At 36.9% G+C, this 17,969-nt stretch overlaps 1 protein-coding gene across 10 annotated transcripts in view; it reads left to right on the top strand.

The window, feature by feature from the left end:
• The window catches only part of LCORL (ligand dependent nuclear receptor corepressor like), an 85,628-nt gene that overhangs the window by 25,363 nt on the left and 42,296 nt on the right, over positions 1 to 17,969 (top strand). For 6 of the 10 annotated variants that reach the window (XM_056348495.1, XM_056348486.1, XM_056348445.1 and 3 more), the window contains exons 2-4: positions 2,911 to 2,976; positions 10,380 to 10,459; positions 10,729 to 10,858. In XM_056348495.1, coding sequence (XP_056204470.1) covers positions 2,911 to 2,976; positions 10,380 to 10,459; positions 10,729 to 10,858 — 276 coding nt within the window. Of the gene's footprint in view, positions 1 to 2,910; positions 2,977 to 3,266; positions 3,327 to 10,379; positions 10,460 to 10,728; positions 10,859 to 17,969 lie in introns of all 10 variants that reach the window. The other 4 variants (XM_056348429.1, XM_056348439.1, XM_056348462.1 and 1 more) reach the window with 1 other exon arrangement.

Genomic DNA, 17,969 nt, shown 5'->3' with positions numbered 1-17,969 from the left:
CGTTATCAAGTGGGTCTTATCTCTCTCAAGCACTCTCAGTTTCTCAGAGGATCTTAATGCCTTTAAGAGTTGAAGTTCTGCCTGCAGCCATGTTGTTAGATGTTGATCCACAGGATGTGTTTGCTCCTGTCGGAGCCTTTCCCCTGGATCAGCACTTGGGCTCAGGTGTCATTCACTGTTTTCCCTGGACACCTGTAGTTAGCTTTGATCAGCTGAAGATGTCCTTCGGCAGTATCATGGTGGCCATGTACATAAGACTAATATTGCAGTGGTCAGATGAGTTGTAAGAGTTTCTCTGCAGCACTTGGACCACAGCCAAGCAGCAGAGCTTTTAAGACAGCCAGTCTGGCTGTTGTGCAGAAACCTTCATCCCACTGGGAATTTGCAATTACTGCCACCCATTGCTTCCTTTTAGTGACGTTGGCTGCGACCCATGAAGCGGGCTTAGCTTCCGGCAGTGCTTGTTCCTTCTCACCTCTTTCCTGGGCTGCATGCTTTTTCAGCACCTGAATAGCTACCAGTGGAAAAACAGAGCCCCTTCCTATTGCTGCAGGTCACAACTTCCAGCTTCATGCGTCCTGGGAGTCCTCATCCTAGCCCTGAGTGAGGAAAGCAATAGGTTTGGTAAAGGATGGTCATGGGGTGGGGGGAGAGTTAATGTAGGGAAAAGAACTGTTCACAACTTTGTTCAGGAAAGCAAACTGTGGAAACTTTTAATTGCATTAAGAGACTAACATAAATGTCTCCTTATGAAGACTGTTGGAGAAACCTGACTTGGATCATAAAGGGTGTCAGTAATGAAGAAATCTTTTTTACATAAAGATACGAGAAGTAAAACAAGTAACATAAATTTAATAGAGGTAAAGGGATTTTGACAGATTGGGGCATTGCAAATTAATAAAACCAACAATGTTTCTTTTCAGTTTGTAGCTAGAAAGAGTCAGGGCTCAAGAAACAGTAGTTTTGAAGGGTAGTTTGGAATCAAGGAGGCAATTGGCCGCCAAGAGATACAAAAAATTCTGTAAATTGACTTAGAGTGATTTTTTTTATTATTATTATTTATTATTATTGGTACATCACAAGAGGTATAAGCAAAAGTGTATTTCTTACTGGCATCTGTAGGCTCTGAAGAGTTCCAAAACTACTACTGCCATTTACTTATGCATACTGTCTCATGAGGTAAAACAAAGGTTTCTTGAAATGCCCATGTTCAGATGGTTACATTTAATGAAACAATGCCAGCATATATTCATCAGTAGTTTTACTAGAAAGATTTGTCATCCTGTTTAGGCTAATTTAAAATTGTATCAATCCCGCTAAAAAGCAGTGGAAGAACTTTGTAGAGAACTGCACAGCGTGGAAGTAGTATGGGAAAACTTTAGAATACAGATAGAAAAATATTTTCTCTACATCATTAGGTTGTACAACTAATCCTACTTATAAAAGAAAGGACTCATTATCCAAAGGTGAGGAAGTAAAAATGGGGAAGTTCTGAGGACTTGTAAGAGAAACATCACTTTCGATGGGTTGGATGGAACAATGTTTGGTGAACGAGCAGAGGATTGGGTTGGTGTATCCTTTGCTCAGGGAAAAAATCCACAGTGTGCTAACCACCATCTTTTCCATACATCTCGTATTAGCCTGTTTGGAAATTGCAGGGCTGTTTTTTGTGTGCTCATGTTTTTGCATAGGCAGGAGCAGACAGTATAAGTACAAAAGTAAAGGCAAAAACAAGTAACACCCTCCAGACCTGGGGCAGGGGGAAGAAGGTAGGCACCCAAAAAACAAGGAAGTTTGGGGTGCTGACTGGAATGGTAAATTATACCGTTCCTTATACTTCATTATACTAGGGTACATACAATCTAAACCAAAAGTAAATTTCATTTTTTGAAAGTACTATGTTGTGTTGCCTTAGAGAGTGTCACAGCTGATGAGCAAATTTTATGATTCTGAATGATGTTGTTTGAGGTTGGTTAGTTGATATTGGTATCTTTTATGTGATATAAAATAGTCTTGCAAAGTACCACAAAATAGCTTTATCTTTAATATAGGCAGGTCTCAAGTATGAAGAATAAGAACCTTCAAATGCTGCTTGGAGTTATCCTCTTAGTTGAAAATAAGCTTATTATTTGTAAGGAGAAAAGAAGGGGCACTTGGAAGCTGTTTCTATATTGAACAAAACTACTGTTATGTTGATATAAATTCTCACCATATTTCATCAGTTGCTATACATCTCTTCTGGGGTTTTTTGTTGATGTTTTTGCTGCTCTTCTTTAATCACTTGGTTAGCTCTGTGTCTCTTCTCCCTTATTACACTATGTGATTTTTGCCAAATACCTGAACAGACTAGCTGGTAAATCTGGAAAATAATTGGATTTCTCTAATCCTCAAATTTAAAATGTTTTTGTACAGATATGGAGGATATCAGAAGCAAAATGAGCTTTATTTTTGTATTTGTATAAATATTAGACTATTCAAATTATGTAATTTCAGATGATCATAAATGAGAAGTTTCCAATTTTGAAGTTTCCCCCCCCCCTTTTTTTTTCTCGCTTCCCCCTAACCCCTGTTTTATTTCTCAGTGCAAAAGAGACTACTTCACTTGTGTAGAGCTGTGAGGCTAATCCTCCCACCTTTAAGATTCTGTGGTAGTTATTTTAAGTCTAATGAGGTTGTTGGGGCATGGCTTAATAGGCTGATTGTGTGCAGATGGCAGTTGCCTTATCTTATATTTATCTTCTAATTCTGTTGAATAGTGCTGTAGTGGAAGGAGTAAATATTTGTGTGATAAATGTAACAGTCCTTGGAATTGCTCTCAGAATTTGAGAATACTTGTTGCCAGTGTTCTCGAATCTCATTTCTTTTAAGAAACTTTTGATTTACTGTTTTAAATGTTTCTTTTGTCTCCAGGTTTTGAAAGTATTTTAGAAGGGCTTTATGGACCAAGGCTACGAAGAGACCTCAGTTTATTTGAAGGTAAATGAGCCAGCTTTTAGCGCAATTACCTTAATTTATTACCTTTTTTTTTAGTTAAAGGTAGTTTAAAGTGTATATTCTAAAAAGGAAATATTCAACTGTTTTTCTTTCTAATCTTTATTTATTATGTTCTTGTCAATACTGAGCATAGGCAAAACGCTAAGTAAAATGATACCTAGGTTTTGCTCCTATGCAGGGAAATTTTGGATTAGCTAAGTTTCGTGTGAAGCTCTCATGAGAAAGATTAAGTATTCCAGAAAAGTAAATCTCCTACTTTATTTTTTGGACAGCTTTTAGAAAGGGAGGACAAGCTGCTCAGCTTCCTATTGGCATTAATTGGGAAAAGGAAGGTAATGAACACTAGTTTGGTCATCTTGTAGTGGTTGAGAAATTTTAAGCTTATTTTTTTACATCTTTATATATAAATTAAGCTTTATTTTTATTTTTTGTGTATCTATAAAAAGTATCTCTATATTTGAGTGTGTGTTTGTATATATAAAAATGTATATTTTTCATTACCCTTATAAGACGTAGCCTTATTCCAGATGGTTTGGAGTTTGCTGGAAAGCTGTCAATAACGCTTGAATCCTTGGTTAAGTATGAAATGATTTGTCCATCTTTAACAGAAGCAGAGAAGCAAGATCCAGCACAAAATTGCTTTGAAGTGTTGTGCCTAATTCATTTTGACGGCTTTAAAAAAAATGTTCTTTCTGTTACCGAACCTTCAAAATGTTCCATTCCATTTTATTTCTTTACATTATCTGACAGTGTAATTTGTAAAGCTTGTAACTTACATACTGCTAGTACATGAGGCAGAGTGACATATACTGTTACGTTTGCTTAAATAGGTTTGAAATGATTGTGTTAACTAGGTTATGGTTTTGGTCTCTTCATGTTTTGCAAGTTCCATGGCCTGTATCATATGCATAAGACCATATTTTCAAGCGGAGGGGGGAGAACTCCAAATAGTACTTTACCAATGTTTTAAGAATGCTTTTTGTGGCTTACAAAGCTAAGCATGCCACTAGTCAGACTTAAAAACATTTAAGAAACATGTAAATTTGGGTTAAAGCTTATTTTCATGTGTAGTACTCCCATCTGCTGTGATAAGTAAGCATATTACTACTCGGGAAAAGAAACAGGCCATTGTTATAGTAGTGTACAGTGTCTGTGGTTTTTTTCTGGTTGTAATTCCAATGGTTGCTGTGTATTGGGCTTTATATTGATTAGTGATCAAAGCTTTATTATTCTTTTGCATCAAAAGGTTTACCTATTGAAAGAAAATTCAGGACTTTTTGGTGTGTTTTTTTCTTTTGTGTAAGAAGGCAGAAGGTACTGTGCTAATGACCAGAAAATAAGAGTTACAGTTAAAGGAGCCTGCTAGTACACAATAAGGTTTTATATTGCTTCTCTAGAGGTTCTGCATGTATATATTTGAGTGGTCTTACAAGAAAAGTTTTAGCTTATTTGCCTTAAACTGTTGAAGATTTCTTGTAACTTTTTTAAGACCTGCTATTTCCATTGCTTGTAGAGGACCTTTGCTATTTGATGTCCCAGTGACTTTGTCCTGCAAATTAAATTCATGTTTACCTGTAAAGTTTTAAAAACCTGATTTTTTTTCCAATTTGTAAGAATATCTGTAAGTAGTGTGGCTGAATTTTTAAACAGTTAAATCCTGTTTCCATGTTTGACACATCTGTAAAATTGATTTTACTTCTGGAACAACTGCAGAAGAGATGATGTGTTAGTTTGGGATGACCACCTTACCTTACTATTTTTGTTCATTTTTATAGAAATAGTATCTGTAATTTCAGTAATGCCATTTGAAATCTCTGTGTTTTCTAGAAACACAGTAGAGGTAGCCCTTATAGTGTAGGATGCAAGGCTATTTCTAATACAAGGTCTGATCAGCATTATGAAGATTAATTCAGAACTCTTGAGTAAAATTTGTTATAAGTCTTTCCACTGTCATGATTTGAGTGCCACTTTTCACTTTACAGATATTGAAACTAAGACACAAAGTAAATAACTTCCCTTAGTTAAACTATACAGTTGGTAGAATCAAAACCAGAACTCAAGTTTTTAGACTCTTAGCAACATGTTAAAATCACAGCATCTTTTAAGGTGTCAGGTTTTCTTGTCATAACCACAGAACCAGTACTGTTAACATGCAGCATTATGCCTCGTTAGCAAGAGTGTATGTTTCCTTGAACAAACTTCAAGAAATTATACAGCTTTCTTATCCAGAACTGTGTGAGAATTGGCTAAGACATATGCCACTTAACTACAGTAGTGTTTTTTCTCTTACATTGTTGGTTTATCTATTGCTTGTAACATAGGAAAAAACCTAATAATGTTTATAAAATGTAACATGAGTTATTAACTGATGTTTCCTCCTTAGTTCTGTCTTGAAAAAATATTTGATCTCTAGTTAAAATACTGTATTGTATTATCTCAAAGTTTCTTGAGAGAATAATAGTTTTTAATAAAAAATGGTAAAAGGTATTCTTTTTATTCTAAAACCTTCAGTTTTACTAGGTTATTTTACTTTTCCAAGAAAATATCTTTTAAACCTCAGAAATTATTTCACTGAGAAGCCAAACTAATTAAACTGGAATAGGCACTCATAATAAGTTACCTGAAGATGGCAAAACGGTTTTCATTTTCTTGAAATTTTTATGATGTATATGTAGGATTAGCTTGGGCTTGCTTAAATGGTTCTCTTCATCTCTGTTATTCAGCACCAGTTTTTTTCCTGACAGCTTTGATAGTGGAGCTTCTGGTTGCGAAGGTGTCAGGTTCTGTATCTTGGCATCTGACCTTAGTCATGCTCAGAATGAGCTCAAGGTTTCTGGTGTCATCGGATCCTTAGGGCTTCCTAATCCTTTGCTTTACCCATTTTCAGCTAAGTAGATTCACATGTAAATTGTTATTCTTTACTTAGGGATATTTAGCTAAACTGTTAAAAATATTTCCCTCTAATCATCTGGTGTGTGTGTTTCCTTTCTTGGGATTATATGCTGGGGTTCTGTTCTCTTATAGACAAAGTAAAAACAGTGCCTTGTGGGAGAAAAGCGGGTCTCTTTACCATTCTTTCTGTGCCAGGAAAAAACCTCTTTATACAGGATGAAAGGTTTGTTTGAGGGTATGTTTTATTTTTCCTTAGGTTGTTCTGGAATATTTATTCATATATAAAGTAATAGAGTGAAAAATTTTTAGAAACCTGAATCTCTATTATTGTTCAAGTTTCTATGAAATTAAAAGATGAAAGAATGCAATAAACACCTTAGATACTGTGATGTACTTATTAGGAAGCAGTAGTGCCATATGAAAAGGAAGGGAATGATTTGTTCAGAATTGTCACAAATAGCTTGGAAGTTTATTGGGATGTTAATAATGCAGAAAATACTGGAAAGAAAATGTGAAATAATTGTCTAGTAAATCTAAATATGAAATAGCTTAAATTCAGCCATTAAAGAGGTAAACATGAAATCTGTTCAGTACTACAGATGTCCGTATGTATTTGCTTAATTTGGCATGACTGGGGAAACAAAGATTAGAATGGCTTAAACATAAAAAGGCAGTAGTTCTTGTCAAAGTTCACCATCTTATTCTTAAAAAATGGAAATAGGTTAACAGCTTTGTACTAAAATATTTTGGTTTCAAGTAGTAATCTGTACTGTGTGTAATATTAAAATGTTCTTTGCACAGTCTTAGCAACTTTTTCTCAAGGGCCAGCTAGTGTTGAATGTTGTCAGCCCATCTTTCATCAGCTGACACTAAGCAGGATAAAGTGGCGAGGAGAAATGATCATGATCTGAACTTGAATGCAGCTAAGAGAAAGTTTGTGCTGCTTAAAGTGTCATCTGTGCCTCTGATCTTTCTGAGAACATGATTATATGTAGTTAAAAACGAATACTGGTCTTGGTATGTTTCTTGTGGTGGTGACCCGAGACTGGCATTTGATATATCTGGTATATACCTGCTGTTTGATGGCACTTTTGCTTAGCTCATCGGCATACTTAATGTGCTATGTTGTACATGGTCCATACTACTTTGAATAAATTTAGTGTTATGTTGAGCTGATCTTTCTCAACGTTTACTTTTTTTCGTGACACACAAGGATTGCTCTCTAATTAGACTTTTAACAGTGGAACTCCAGGATTCCGAGGCAGAAGAGTTTATCTGAAAATATAAAACCTGTGTTGGAGTTACATGCAGAATCCCAACACTCATAAGTAGGTTTATTGTAGTTGCAAAGAAAACTGAAAATATGAACGTATAATCATTTAGGCTGGAAAAGACCTTTGAGATTTAGTCCAGCTGTTAACGTAGAACTGCCAAGTCCATCAATAAACCATGTTCCTAAGCACTGCACCTACATGGTTTTTAAACACTGCTAGGGATGGTCATTCCACCACCTCCCTGGGCAGCCTCTTCCAATGCTTGACCACCCTTTCAGTGAAGACCTACTTCCTAATGTCCAGTCTCAGCTTTCCCTGGCACAACTTGAGGCTGTTTCCTCTGGTCCTGTCATTAGTTATCTGGGAGAAGAGACTGATCCCCACCTGTCCACAGCCTGCTTTCAGGGACTTGTAGAGAGCGATAAGCTCTGAGTCTCCTCTTCTCCAGGCTAAACAAACTCAGTTCCCTCAGCTGGTCCCCATAAGACTTTTGCTCCAGACCCCTCAGCAGCCTCTTTGCCCATCTCTGGACACGCTCCAGCACCTTCATGTCTTTCTTGAAGTGAGGGGCCCAAAGCTGAACACAGGATTTGATGTGAGGCCTGACCAGGGCTGAGTACAGGGGGATGATCGTTGCCCTGGTCCTGCTGGCCACACTGTTTCTGATACAAGCCAGGATGCTCCTGGCCTTTTTGGCCTCCCGGGCACACTGCTGGCTCATATTCAGCTGGCTGTCAGCCAGCAGAAAAAGTAGTGTGGGTTTTTTCATCTACGGACATCTGAAAGGAATGGTTTTAACAGGCTGGGACAGCTAGATTAATTCAGAAAAATAACTCATTATCCTCTGTTACTGTCCGGTTAAGAAAAATCTTGTATCTGTTTTTGATAATCAGCTGTCAACCTGTCAAAACTGCTGGTTTGCATCCCTGGAAGCATATAATACATTGCTAATACAGAATTCTGCTTTGAATTAGTATTTTAGAGCTCAGCAAACTACATTTAAATAATAACAGAGTTACTTGGCTTATATTTGCACTCAACTTAAGAACCTAATTTTTTCAGATTCATTTTATTTTGGATGGTGCCTTTGTGATAGTATATTTTTAAGAAAGAAAAAGCTCAGTGGTTTGGGGTGGAAGGAAGGTGTGGGAAACAACCCTGAAAACATCGAGGTTGGAGAAGGAAGAGGGGAGAGGAGGTGCTTCAGGCACAGAGCAGAGCTTCACCTGCAGCCCATGGAGGATCACATTGGAACAGATATCCACACTACAGCCCATGGAGGACCCCACACTGGAGCAGGTGAAGATGCCCTGAAGAAAGCTACAGCCCAGGGAGAGCAGGCTCCTGGCAGGAGTCACAGCCCATGGAGAGGAGCCCCTGCAGGAGCAGGTTTTCTGGCAGGAACTGTGGACCTGTGGAACAGTCTTTCCCTGAAGGACTGTGCCCTGTGGAAAAGACACACATGATCAGTTTGTGAAGAGCTGCAGCTGTGGGAAGTACCCACGCTGGAGCAGTTCATGAATGCTTGTCACCCATGGGAAAGGCCCCACTCTAGAGCAGGGGGAAAATGTGAGGAGGAAGGAGCAGCAGAGAGGAACTGTTGTGAACTTGAGAGCCCCTTTTCCTTGTTCTCTTCCTGTTGTTTGGGGTGGGGGAGGAGGTAGAAGAGTCAGGAATGAAGGGTGAGGTTGAAGCTTGGCAAGAAGAGGTGGTAAGGTGATTTTAGTTCTGCCTTTCCCAATATGCAAATCTATTTTTGTTGGTAATAAATAACTTCCCTCAAGTTGAGCCTGGCTCACCTGTGACAGTAACTGGTAAGTGATCTCCCTGTCTTTATCTTGACCCACAAGTTTTCCCATCTTATTTCCCCAGCCCGCTCTGTTGATGGGGGTGCAAGAGTGTGACTGGGTAGTGGTAGCAGCCAGCTGAGGTCAACTACCGCAGTGTGTTATTGAAAGCAGATAATCTCAAGAACCTGCCTACCAGAACTATGGTTGTGACTTAATGGCATGGGGAAAAGGAGGAACCATAATTGGTAATTCATAAGGGGGGGGTGGGAAAGTTGTCTAGGTTGTCAGCACATGAACAGGATAGAGAGGACCTTGGTGTTGTAGGTAACCAGGTTCATATTCACCTGCCAAAATGCTGCAGCGATGATTGACTCATGATGATCATGACATGATGACAGAACCAGGATACTGTAGGAAAAGTACTGTTTACAGTTTAAGTAAGTCTGGTGCAAATGTAAAAGAAAGGTATCATCTTGACATCTTGGTCACCTGTGTTCAAGAAACAGGTGTTCAGGTGAGAATGGTACAGAAAAGATGGGGTTGAATGTCATTAGAGAAAACCAGGTGGGCTAGATTAGCTTAGTGAAGTGTAAAGGCAGGGTAACAATATTCTCTGTAAACAGTTAGTGTTCATGGGGATAAGAACAATTTGCCACAAAAGCAAACTGGAATGATTTGCCCTGAGTAAATCCAAATGAGAAGTTAGAAGGTTAATTTTAACTATTAGCACAGTTGGTTTGAAAAAGCTTTAAAGCAGTTGGTGATCTGGGAAGAGGAGGAGTATGTGGTTGAAACCTCTTAACTCTTGAAATGGAATTTAGTAACTTGTTTCAAGGGAATAGATGGCGTGTCTCCATTCAGTAGAAGACTGGACTTGATATGGGTGATCAGTTCAAGTCCTATATTCCCTTAAGACCAAAGTACATCATCTTCTGGTAAAATATAAAGTTACTTTAAAGTTTTCTAAATAAGTGCTACAAGTGAATATAGGGGTTTGGTTTACCTATAGTCATGGTATCAAATAAATGAAAATATTTTGAAGTACAACACGTGTAGCTTAGATGGTGAGAAGTCCATATCTTAACTCCTAGCTTAGTTTACTACAAAATTGAAAGCAATGATGACTGGAATTCAGAACTTTATCTACAATATTCAGATGTCTCCAGTAACTGTGATAGGTAATCAATTTAAATGTACGAGTTTACCTTTCCTTTTAAGAAAAGTGCGTTCTGCTGTTTGCAAGCTGAGCCATGTGAGCCGGATAAGACTTGGAAATTTTGGGAGAATTGAATACTACTGACTACATTGTACTAATAAATGCGTATTAGATTATGATGAAATTTATTTAAGAGAACTATAGGATGTGTATTTTGTTCTCAAAATCTATTTGTACTTGTTTAAAACATCTAGCGCTCTCTCTTTTTTTAAGACTGTGAGCCAGAAGAGCTGACTGACTGGTCTATGGATGAGAAATGTTCCTTTTGTAACTTACACAAAGAAACAGTCAGTGTAAGTATGAACATGATATCAAGCATGACTCCCCAACACCCAGTCTTTGGTATGAAAGTAAGAATCAGAGAACTGGACTTTGCAGATAGGTTAATACTGCATTTTGACTTAAGGGAGTTTGGCTATGAGAGGGAGTGAGGTGGTTTGGCTTTATAGTAGATATCTTTAGTGGTTCTTCTTGACTCAGTAGCTCAGTAATTTAACTGTATCTTGTACTACTAGTAGACTAACTTCTGATGGAGATGTTATAATCTTTGTATGTCTTCTAGGATCGTGCATCAGTTATCGGTTCTTCACAGTCAACGCCTACAGAGGAACTGTCATCTCAGGGCCAGTCCAACACTGATAAGATTGAATGCCAAGCAGAAAACTATCTAAATGCACTCTTTCGAAAGAAAGGTAATAAAAGCGTGTCTTTTATATTAAGAGATATAACACAAATCTAGAAGAATCAAATGATTTAGTGGAGATTTTGATTCTCTAAGTAGTTTTCTGTTTGCCTACTGAATGCTGTTTTCCTTCTGTTGTTCCTTTGGTTTCCTTAATCTTTTTCTTCACTTACTTGAATCACCAAATGAAGCGCTATTCTTCCTACTTGCTGTTGCTGTTAGTCCTATTATATTGTGTGTTATTCTCTTGAATCCCTGTCCATTATATTTTATTGGGTTGTTTACCATGAGCTGCTACTTTGGCACCTGATGTTGGCATGAAGACATTTTCTGGAATTTTAAATGTTTTCTGTTCCTAAACTTTCACTTCTGAGTTTCAGCAGGAAGACCATTTTAGGTGAGAGAATGTGTCTTACAGATTACAAAATGGAATTTGGGATCTTGCACAAAAGCTGTTACTTCAAATACATTCAAGTCAGAAGCTGAAAATTCTTGTCAAAATATAGTATTTAGTAGCTCATTAATTCTTTTACTATCCTTGTTCTTTGGCACTCAGCAAGTTATAGCAGTACATGAGTGACTGCCAAGTCAGCTTGGTTCATGCAAGTTACTTAACTAGTCACTATCAACAGCAGCAAAAATCCTCATTTTCTTCCTTAAATTTCTGTGTAATAATGTGAATGCAGCTCTCCACAGTAACTACAACTTTCACAGATTTTTCTTGGATTTGGTAGGTGTACTTGGGTATTGAAATAGCTGAGTATGATTAGGGTGACAACCCTCTCTTGCTCTAACAAAGAATTAGTGTCAGGCACATTCTTTTCCTTCACATAGATGGGTGAAGAAAATGAAATTTTCTCCCCTTTACCTGCTGTAGCAGTAAGAGATTACTATGTCCTTGAACCTGGAGTGGGTGGAATCTTTTTCTGTATGGGACATCTGTCTGTTCAGCCTATGTTTTGCTTTGGACTTCAAAGAACTTTAAATGGAGTTCAACAGCATTTGGAGTCCATCTTCATTCCCTGGCTTTCATTAAAACCAACTATTTTCCATTTGAAATAATATGTCCACTGAAGCTGCACCTCATTATTTCTGAAATTCTTATATTTTTATCTTAGGCCTAGTTGAATGATGTCTCCCTGGGCAGGTATTTTAATTCCTTCAAATTTCTACTTTCTCAGATCTTTTCTTGGTCTTGATGTACAATGTTTTTCAACATGCACTTGCTTTATGCTTCTGCTGGAGATGCTGTTTTTTGATACTCCTTGAGAGGAACTTTTATCATGGGAGAAGTGAAACTTGGCATGACCTCAACTTACCAGAGTGAGTGACTTCTGTGAAGTTTTTCACAATGAGCTCTTGGCTTTTAGCATCTTCCTTAGGTTTTTTGAGCTGCCAGATCAGTAATGCTGGGTTAAAAAGGTTTTGTCTATTTAAAAACAAAAATAAAGCCTTTACTGATTGTTACTGTGATTCTCTAAAGGACTTGTGTATTCCTGGGTAAGAAGAGGTATTTTGCTGGAGAGTTTTCTAAGAATACTGCTTCAGTTCAGGTTCCAGCAGTCTCTTAAGTTGTTCAAATTATGGGAAGTTGAAAGGAAAAAAAAACTTTGTATCTGCAAACGGCACGTGAAACCAGTTTGTGAGGCGTTTAAGTAATTATCTTGGCTTTGTAGGAAGATGAAGAGTTTTACCAGGAAAATTCCAAATCTGCTTTCTGAATTTTTGAAGGTTTTTGAGATCAGTTATCAACTTAGGAAAAAAGGAATTTAAAAAATCAAGTAATTGTTTAGCTAAGGAACAGTTACTATACCTGGTAGTAAAACAGATGCCCTTTCGTTGTCAAAAAAAAAAAAAAAGTAGTGGAATTCGTGGTTGACTGTCTTTAAAATGGAAGTAGCACTTGTTTCACTTGTTTTGATTGCAAACTCCTCCTCAAGGCTATATATTATCTCTTAATATTGTACCTAGCACAGTTTAATTTAGGGTCTCTGTGAACAACTTCTAAAACTAGTGAGCAAATTTGAGAGTTGTGTTTATTGTTCTCATTATCCTTCTATTTTAGATTGTTATTAATTATTAGTAAATAATTAAAAAATAGTATATGGCTGGATTTTTTAATTTGAAGATTTTTTTGTTGTTGGGGGCTTTTTATGTGTGTGGTGTGGTTGTTTGTGTATGTGTGTGAGGTGTTTTTTACATTGGGAAACTACCTCAGATCTCAAAATATGCAACCAGGTTATATCATTGTCTACAACATACAGCACTCAGGCATTCATAGATGAGGATCTGTCTGCAGAATATCAGATGAAGATGATTCCTCTTTTCTTTTACGAGGATGATAGAATTACAACCAGGCTGGGTAAACGCGAGAGGCTATAAGTAATAAAATCTTCATATTAGGAACTTGTCTTCACTATGTCTGTAGGAAAGGCCTATCCTTGGCAGACACCTCGGTAAAGTAATTTTTGTCATCAAACACTGATAGTTTCCATTAAACAATATATCTGAAACTCAGATGCTTTCTTCCTAAGTGTGACATCTCTTTAGCCATTTGGTGTTGTAAGCAGAGTAGACTGTGATACTTTTCCACTTAAATAACATTAAAAAACATCAATTTTCTTTTGTCAAAGAAGCAGTTAAGAAGAAAAACTGTAATGTGCTTTAGAAAATACATATTAGTCTTTTGTTTGTTTGTTACTATGAGTATTATAGAATGTGGCATGTGGCAGGACCATAGCTATTTAAGAGCTCGATCAGACATTTCAATCATGGATTATTAACTTTCTGGGTTGCCATGATCCTCATTTTGCGTTCTTGGAAGCTTTTTTTCCGTGCAGATTGTGACCTCTTTAAACAAACAAACAAAAAAGTCATTTAAATATATTCAGGGCTCTGAATCAGGTTCTATCTTCAGGACATGACCAACCAGATAAAGACAGAGACCTGAAAAGCTTTTGTAGAAATTAAGGAATGGAGCCACAAAAGGGGAGAAAATGGTCAAGATTACTTGAATCTTCCAGATTCTCTGGGCAGCTCAGTCAAGTATCTTTAGTGCTGTGTTTTCCATACCAAAATAATTTCCCTGGAAGTTTTTTGAAGTTATTCCTAGTTTCTAGGTATCTGTCCTGTGTTCTGAAATATTTCCATTCCTTAACTAGGGCTTTCTTACACCACACTGTATACCTGCATTTAACTCTCTGAGTTCTTCTGTTCTTTGCTTGATTATAGCTCAGATTCATAAATGTCATGAGCTGGTTATGCTTCTTGCATGGTGTATATAGAAGTTGGCAAACCTGTGAAAATGTAATTTTGCACACATAATGTCAGACTACAAACAAGTGTTACTTTCTGAGGTGTAGTTTTGAGATGTACACACTACTTGATCCAATACACCTGCAGTTTCCTTTTTATTAATAATTTTAAGAAATCTAATTTGTTCTTTCAAAGTCTGAAAGGTTTTCTGTAAGAACTGAGAACTCTGTCACAGCTTGTGCTTCAAAACTTCTATGAATGTCTTCCTCAAGGCAATCGGGAAAGAATGTTTAGCGGCATTTCAGCTGCTCTCTTAAGCAAGTAAAACATACTTGTTGTGTTGACTGCCCACCAGTGTTACTGTCTTCACTGACTTCCGGATTTTTTGGTCATTTACAACTACATTTAAGAAAATCCTTAGAGATATGACTGTATGTAGAGTATTGAAAATTACCATCCAAGCAGAGGAAGGAAAAACGTTGAATGTTTATAAGAACACAAGACTAGAGTGAACTTGGCCCTTATTCTTTTGGTTGATCAGTTAAGTTAAACTAATCGTGTTACATGGCTCAGAATAAATTACCATATTCTGTTTTTAACTTGCTGGTGATCTGATGGTGAGTTGGACAAATTTATGGGTAGAGCTAAGAATATTGCTGGGACAGTTTGGATGTTGAGGTTGGGTCATTCTAGAAAATGTGGGCTTTTTTTGAAAAGGGGAGATCTGGAGTGAAAACAGGCAACACAGTGATAAGTAACTAGGTGTTCTTAATTCTACTACTCGCACAACAGGGTTATAATGTACAAAGGGGTTGTGGTTTCCTGCTGATTTCCACTGCCTTTTGGTGTTGTATCAGAAGAGAAATTAAGTCGCTATTTTGACATTTTAGTGAAAAAATACTGGTTTTTCAAGAAATAGAGCACTACTGTGAACACTATTTTGGGAACTTTTAACTCTTGGTTCATTGTCCTGCTTGTGCACATGTGAACTATCAGTTAAATCGGTCATTATTTTGTGCATTGCAGTCTAATGAACACACATAGTGTTAATGTACAGAATACTTAAGAACAAGAATTTTAATAGTTACAAGGTGGTGCAGTACATAAATTGAGGACTTAATCCTAAATGTGAGCTTTGAATTACAATAAATCATTGCAATTAGTCATAATTACACATAATTTTTACTACTGTCTTGACAATCTTGACAATTAGAAGCAGAAAATAGCAGTTTACATCACACAAATGTATCATTTAGCTTTTTCTTATCCTAATATCGGTAGATCTGATCTGAGAGAAACTAGAGGAATATCAGAGCTGCCTTTTACTCCAAATCCTTAAGAGACTCTTCTGCTGGGTTTGAAGTAGTATGTAGATACATACATGATCCATGGAGTAAATACATCTGCCTTGTGTTTTAAATCAACTACATGAAAAACAGAAGTTTAGACAGATGTAGGCATGTAGATTTTAAACTTTGTAAGTGGCTATAATAATGACTTCTGGAATCTTAGAATAAAACATAAAATGTCATAGAATAAAGACTTTTTAGGTCATACAAAGTATATCTGGTGCCATCTGCTGATAATAATTAAGAAATATTTCCTAGTGATACTAAGCTCAGAGACCTAACTTCTCTTACCCCAAAATACATTAAGTTGCATTTAAAAATTTTATACAGCTAATTACAAATTTCCCATGTTTAGTGAGACTTTACCACTGTGAACTTAAAATTACAGGTATCTACATGTTTTTGTTGTACCATTATAATAAAAATATGGACTTACAGCCATTGAATGTAAGTAATTAGACTTTATGTAATGCACTTCAAGTGCGTGTACCCGATTGTGATCACTCGGGAGTCTTGTATTGATAAAACATTATGTCAAAGTTGCATTTAGCCTTAAAAAGTCTGCTTTCTTTCACAAATGTACAGTGTGTGAAACCAAAAACAAGTATATGAAACCATATAACTTTTTCTTCATACCTTTGATTATCTAACATCTCTCTTGCTTCTGTTCTATGTCATTTGGAGAGCAGTGGGAAATTATTTTGAACTTAAATACTCTAAATAACTTCTATTATGAGGAAGAAGTAATGTATGCACAGCTTCATTGTCTGTTAGGAAGCAAAGCAGTATTAATAGGAATGGATCAAGAGTGGCTTTCTAGTACCTCTGAGGAGGTTACTGAGAAGACAGGGTCAAACTCTTTACAGTGGTGCACAGCAGGACAATGGAATATTACAGACAAATTGAAACGAGAGGCTCTTTTTTACATAAGGAAAAATGAGGACAGGCAAGCAGTGGAACAGGCTACCCAGAGAGGCTGTACAGTCTCCATCCATGGAAGTATTCAAGACCTAACTGGATAAACCCCAGAGCAACCTGATTTGATCTCAGTCTTCCCTGCTTTGAGCAGGCCGTTACTAGAGACATCCCAAGGTCCTTCCAACATGGACTACAATTCTGTGACTTACACAACAGAACAGTCAATGTGATACTGACGCTATTTGCATTTATGGCAGTTAAGCTTAGACTAACTGTGGCCTAGCCCCATAGCTTGAGTATGCATTAGCAGCCAGAACACCTCAGATGCACCCCTGGAGCACATCTTCTAGATTATATGCTCTGAAATGCTCCCCACTGCTCCAAGTAATACCTTTCTAGAGTAAATTAAACCTGTAAACTGCCAGTAGCTGTAGCAGTTGAATAGACAAGAATTTTTCCTGTATTTATTCTTCTATAGGGAGTATTTGGAAATTATTAGAAAAGAAATAAAACTAATACTAAAGAAAATGTACGAGCAAAAAAATAAATCCTTTGTTTTTCCACGTAGGTCAAAAGATGACTTTGCTTCTAGTGGAAAAGAAGGCTTCTCCTGCAAGTGTCTGAATGCAAATAGTCTTGAATATTAACAGTGTGAATTGTCTAAAGTGGAATAAAAAAGCAATAGAAACCTGGCAGTTCTATAATAATTGATGCTGGGAGTGGTGATTAATATGCAGGAATTTATTCCAGGCTGTTGTGTTTTTCAGCTAATGGTAGGCGTCCCCTGTGTTTTATGATCTTTTGCTTTTTAAAGGCACAGACCATGCCAGGTTGTAAAATAACTAATCTTTCCCATTTGCACTCATGATCACCTTTTCTCCAAAAATCTCCAAAGAAGTTTTTCTTGGGTACATGCAACAAACTAATTTGTCTATATAAGCAGGGTCCTTCTAGACCAGTTATTTGGTAGGCTATTTAGTGTTGGTGATGTTCTGTCTATTTCATTTTGTATGAAATGGTTGTCAGATTTCTGTTTGCTTGTGTTTGGGTATGTTTTTTGGTGTTTGTTTGGGTTTTTGGTGTTTTGGATTTTTTAAACTAAACTATTGATCAGTAGCTTTCATTGTCTAGAGCTAAGATTCCCCTGTCATGCAGACACTTTAGTTCCTACATAATTCAGTTTTTCAATTCCATCTCTTAACTTTCCTCATTTTTGTTATTTTTTTGTATGTAGATTAGCATTTTTACGCATGTTGCCCTACTGCTTCAATATCTTCTGCTGAATTTTTTTTCTTTCCTTTTAAGTATGTTTCTAGGATAATAAAATTCCAGTTGAACTTTTATTGGACTCTTTATTTAGGAATTGGAAAATGCCAATAAACAAATACCTGTGCCTGGGTGCTACATGATAGGGAGAGATCTTTTTCTTTGTAGGTATCCCCCATCATTTAGAATTTCACCTCATACCTCTTCTAGAAATTCTTATCAATTTTAGAAATTTTGTTAGAGATCTTGTTGAGAGATTGTCAGAAGATAGTGCTTCAACCATAAGCAGACTTGTTTTGTCATGCCTTGAATAAGGTTTGTTGAAGCCAAGAT

Source organism: Falco biarmicus, chromosome 1, assembly GCF_023638135.1.
Source record: "Falco biarmicus isolate bFalBia1 chromosome 1, bFalBia1.pri, whole genome shotgun sequence".
Classification (NCBI taxonomy): Eukaryota; Metazoa; Chordata; class Aves; order Falconiformes; family Falconidae; genus Falco; species Falco biarmicus.
The sequence above is the reverse complement of the archived record's forward strand: the minus strand, read 5'-3'. Positions and strand labels throughout refer to the sequence as shown.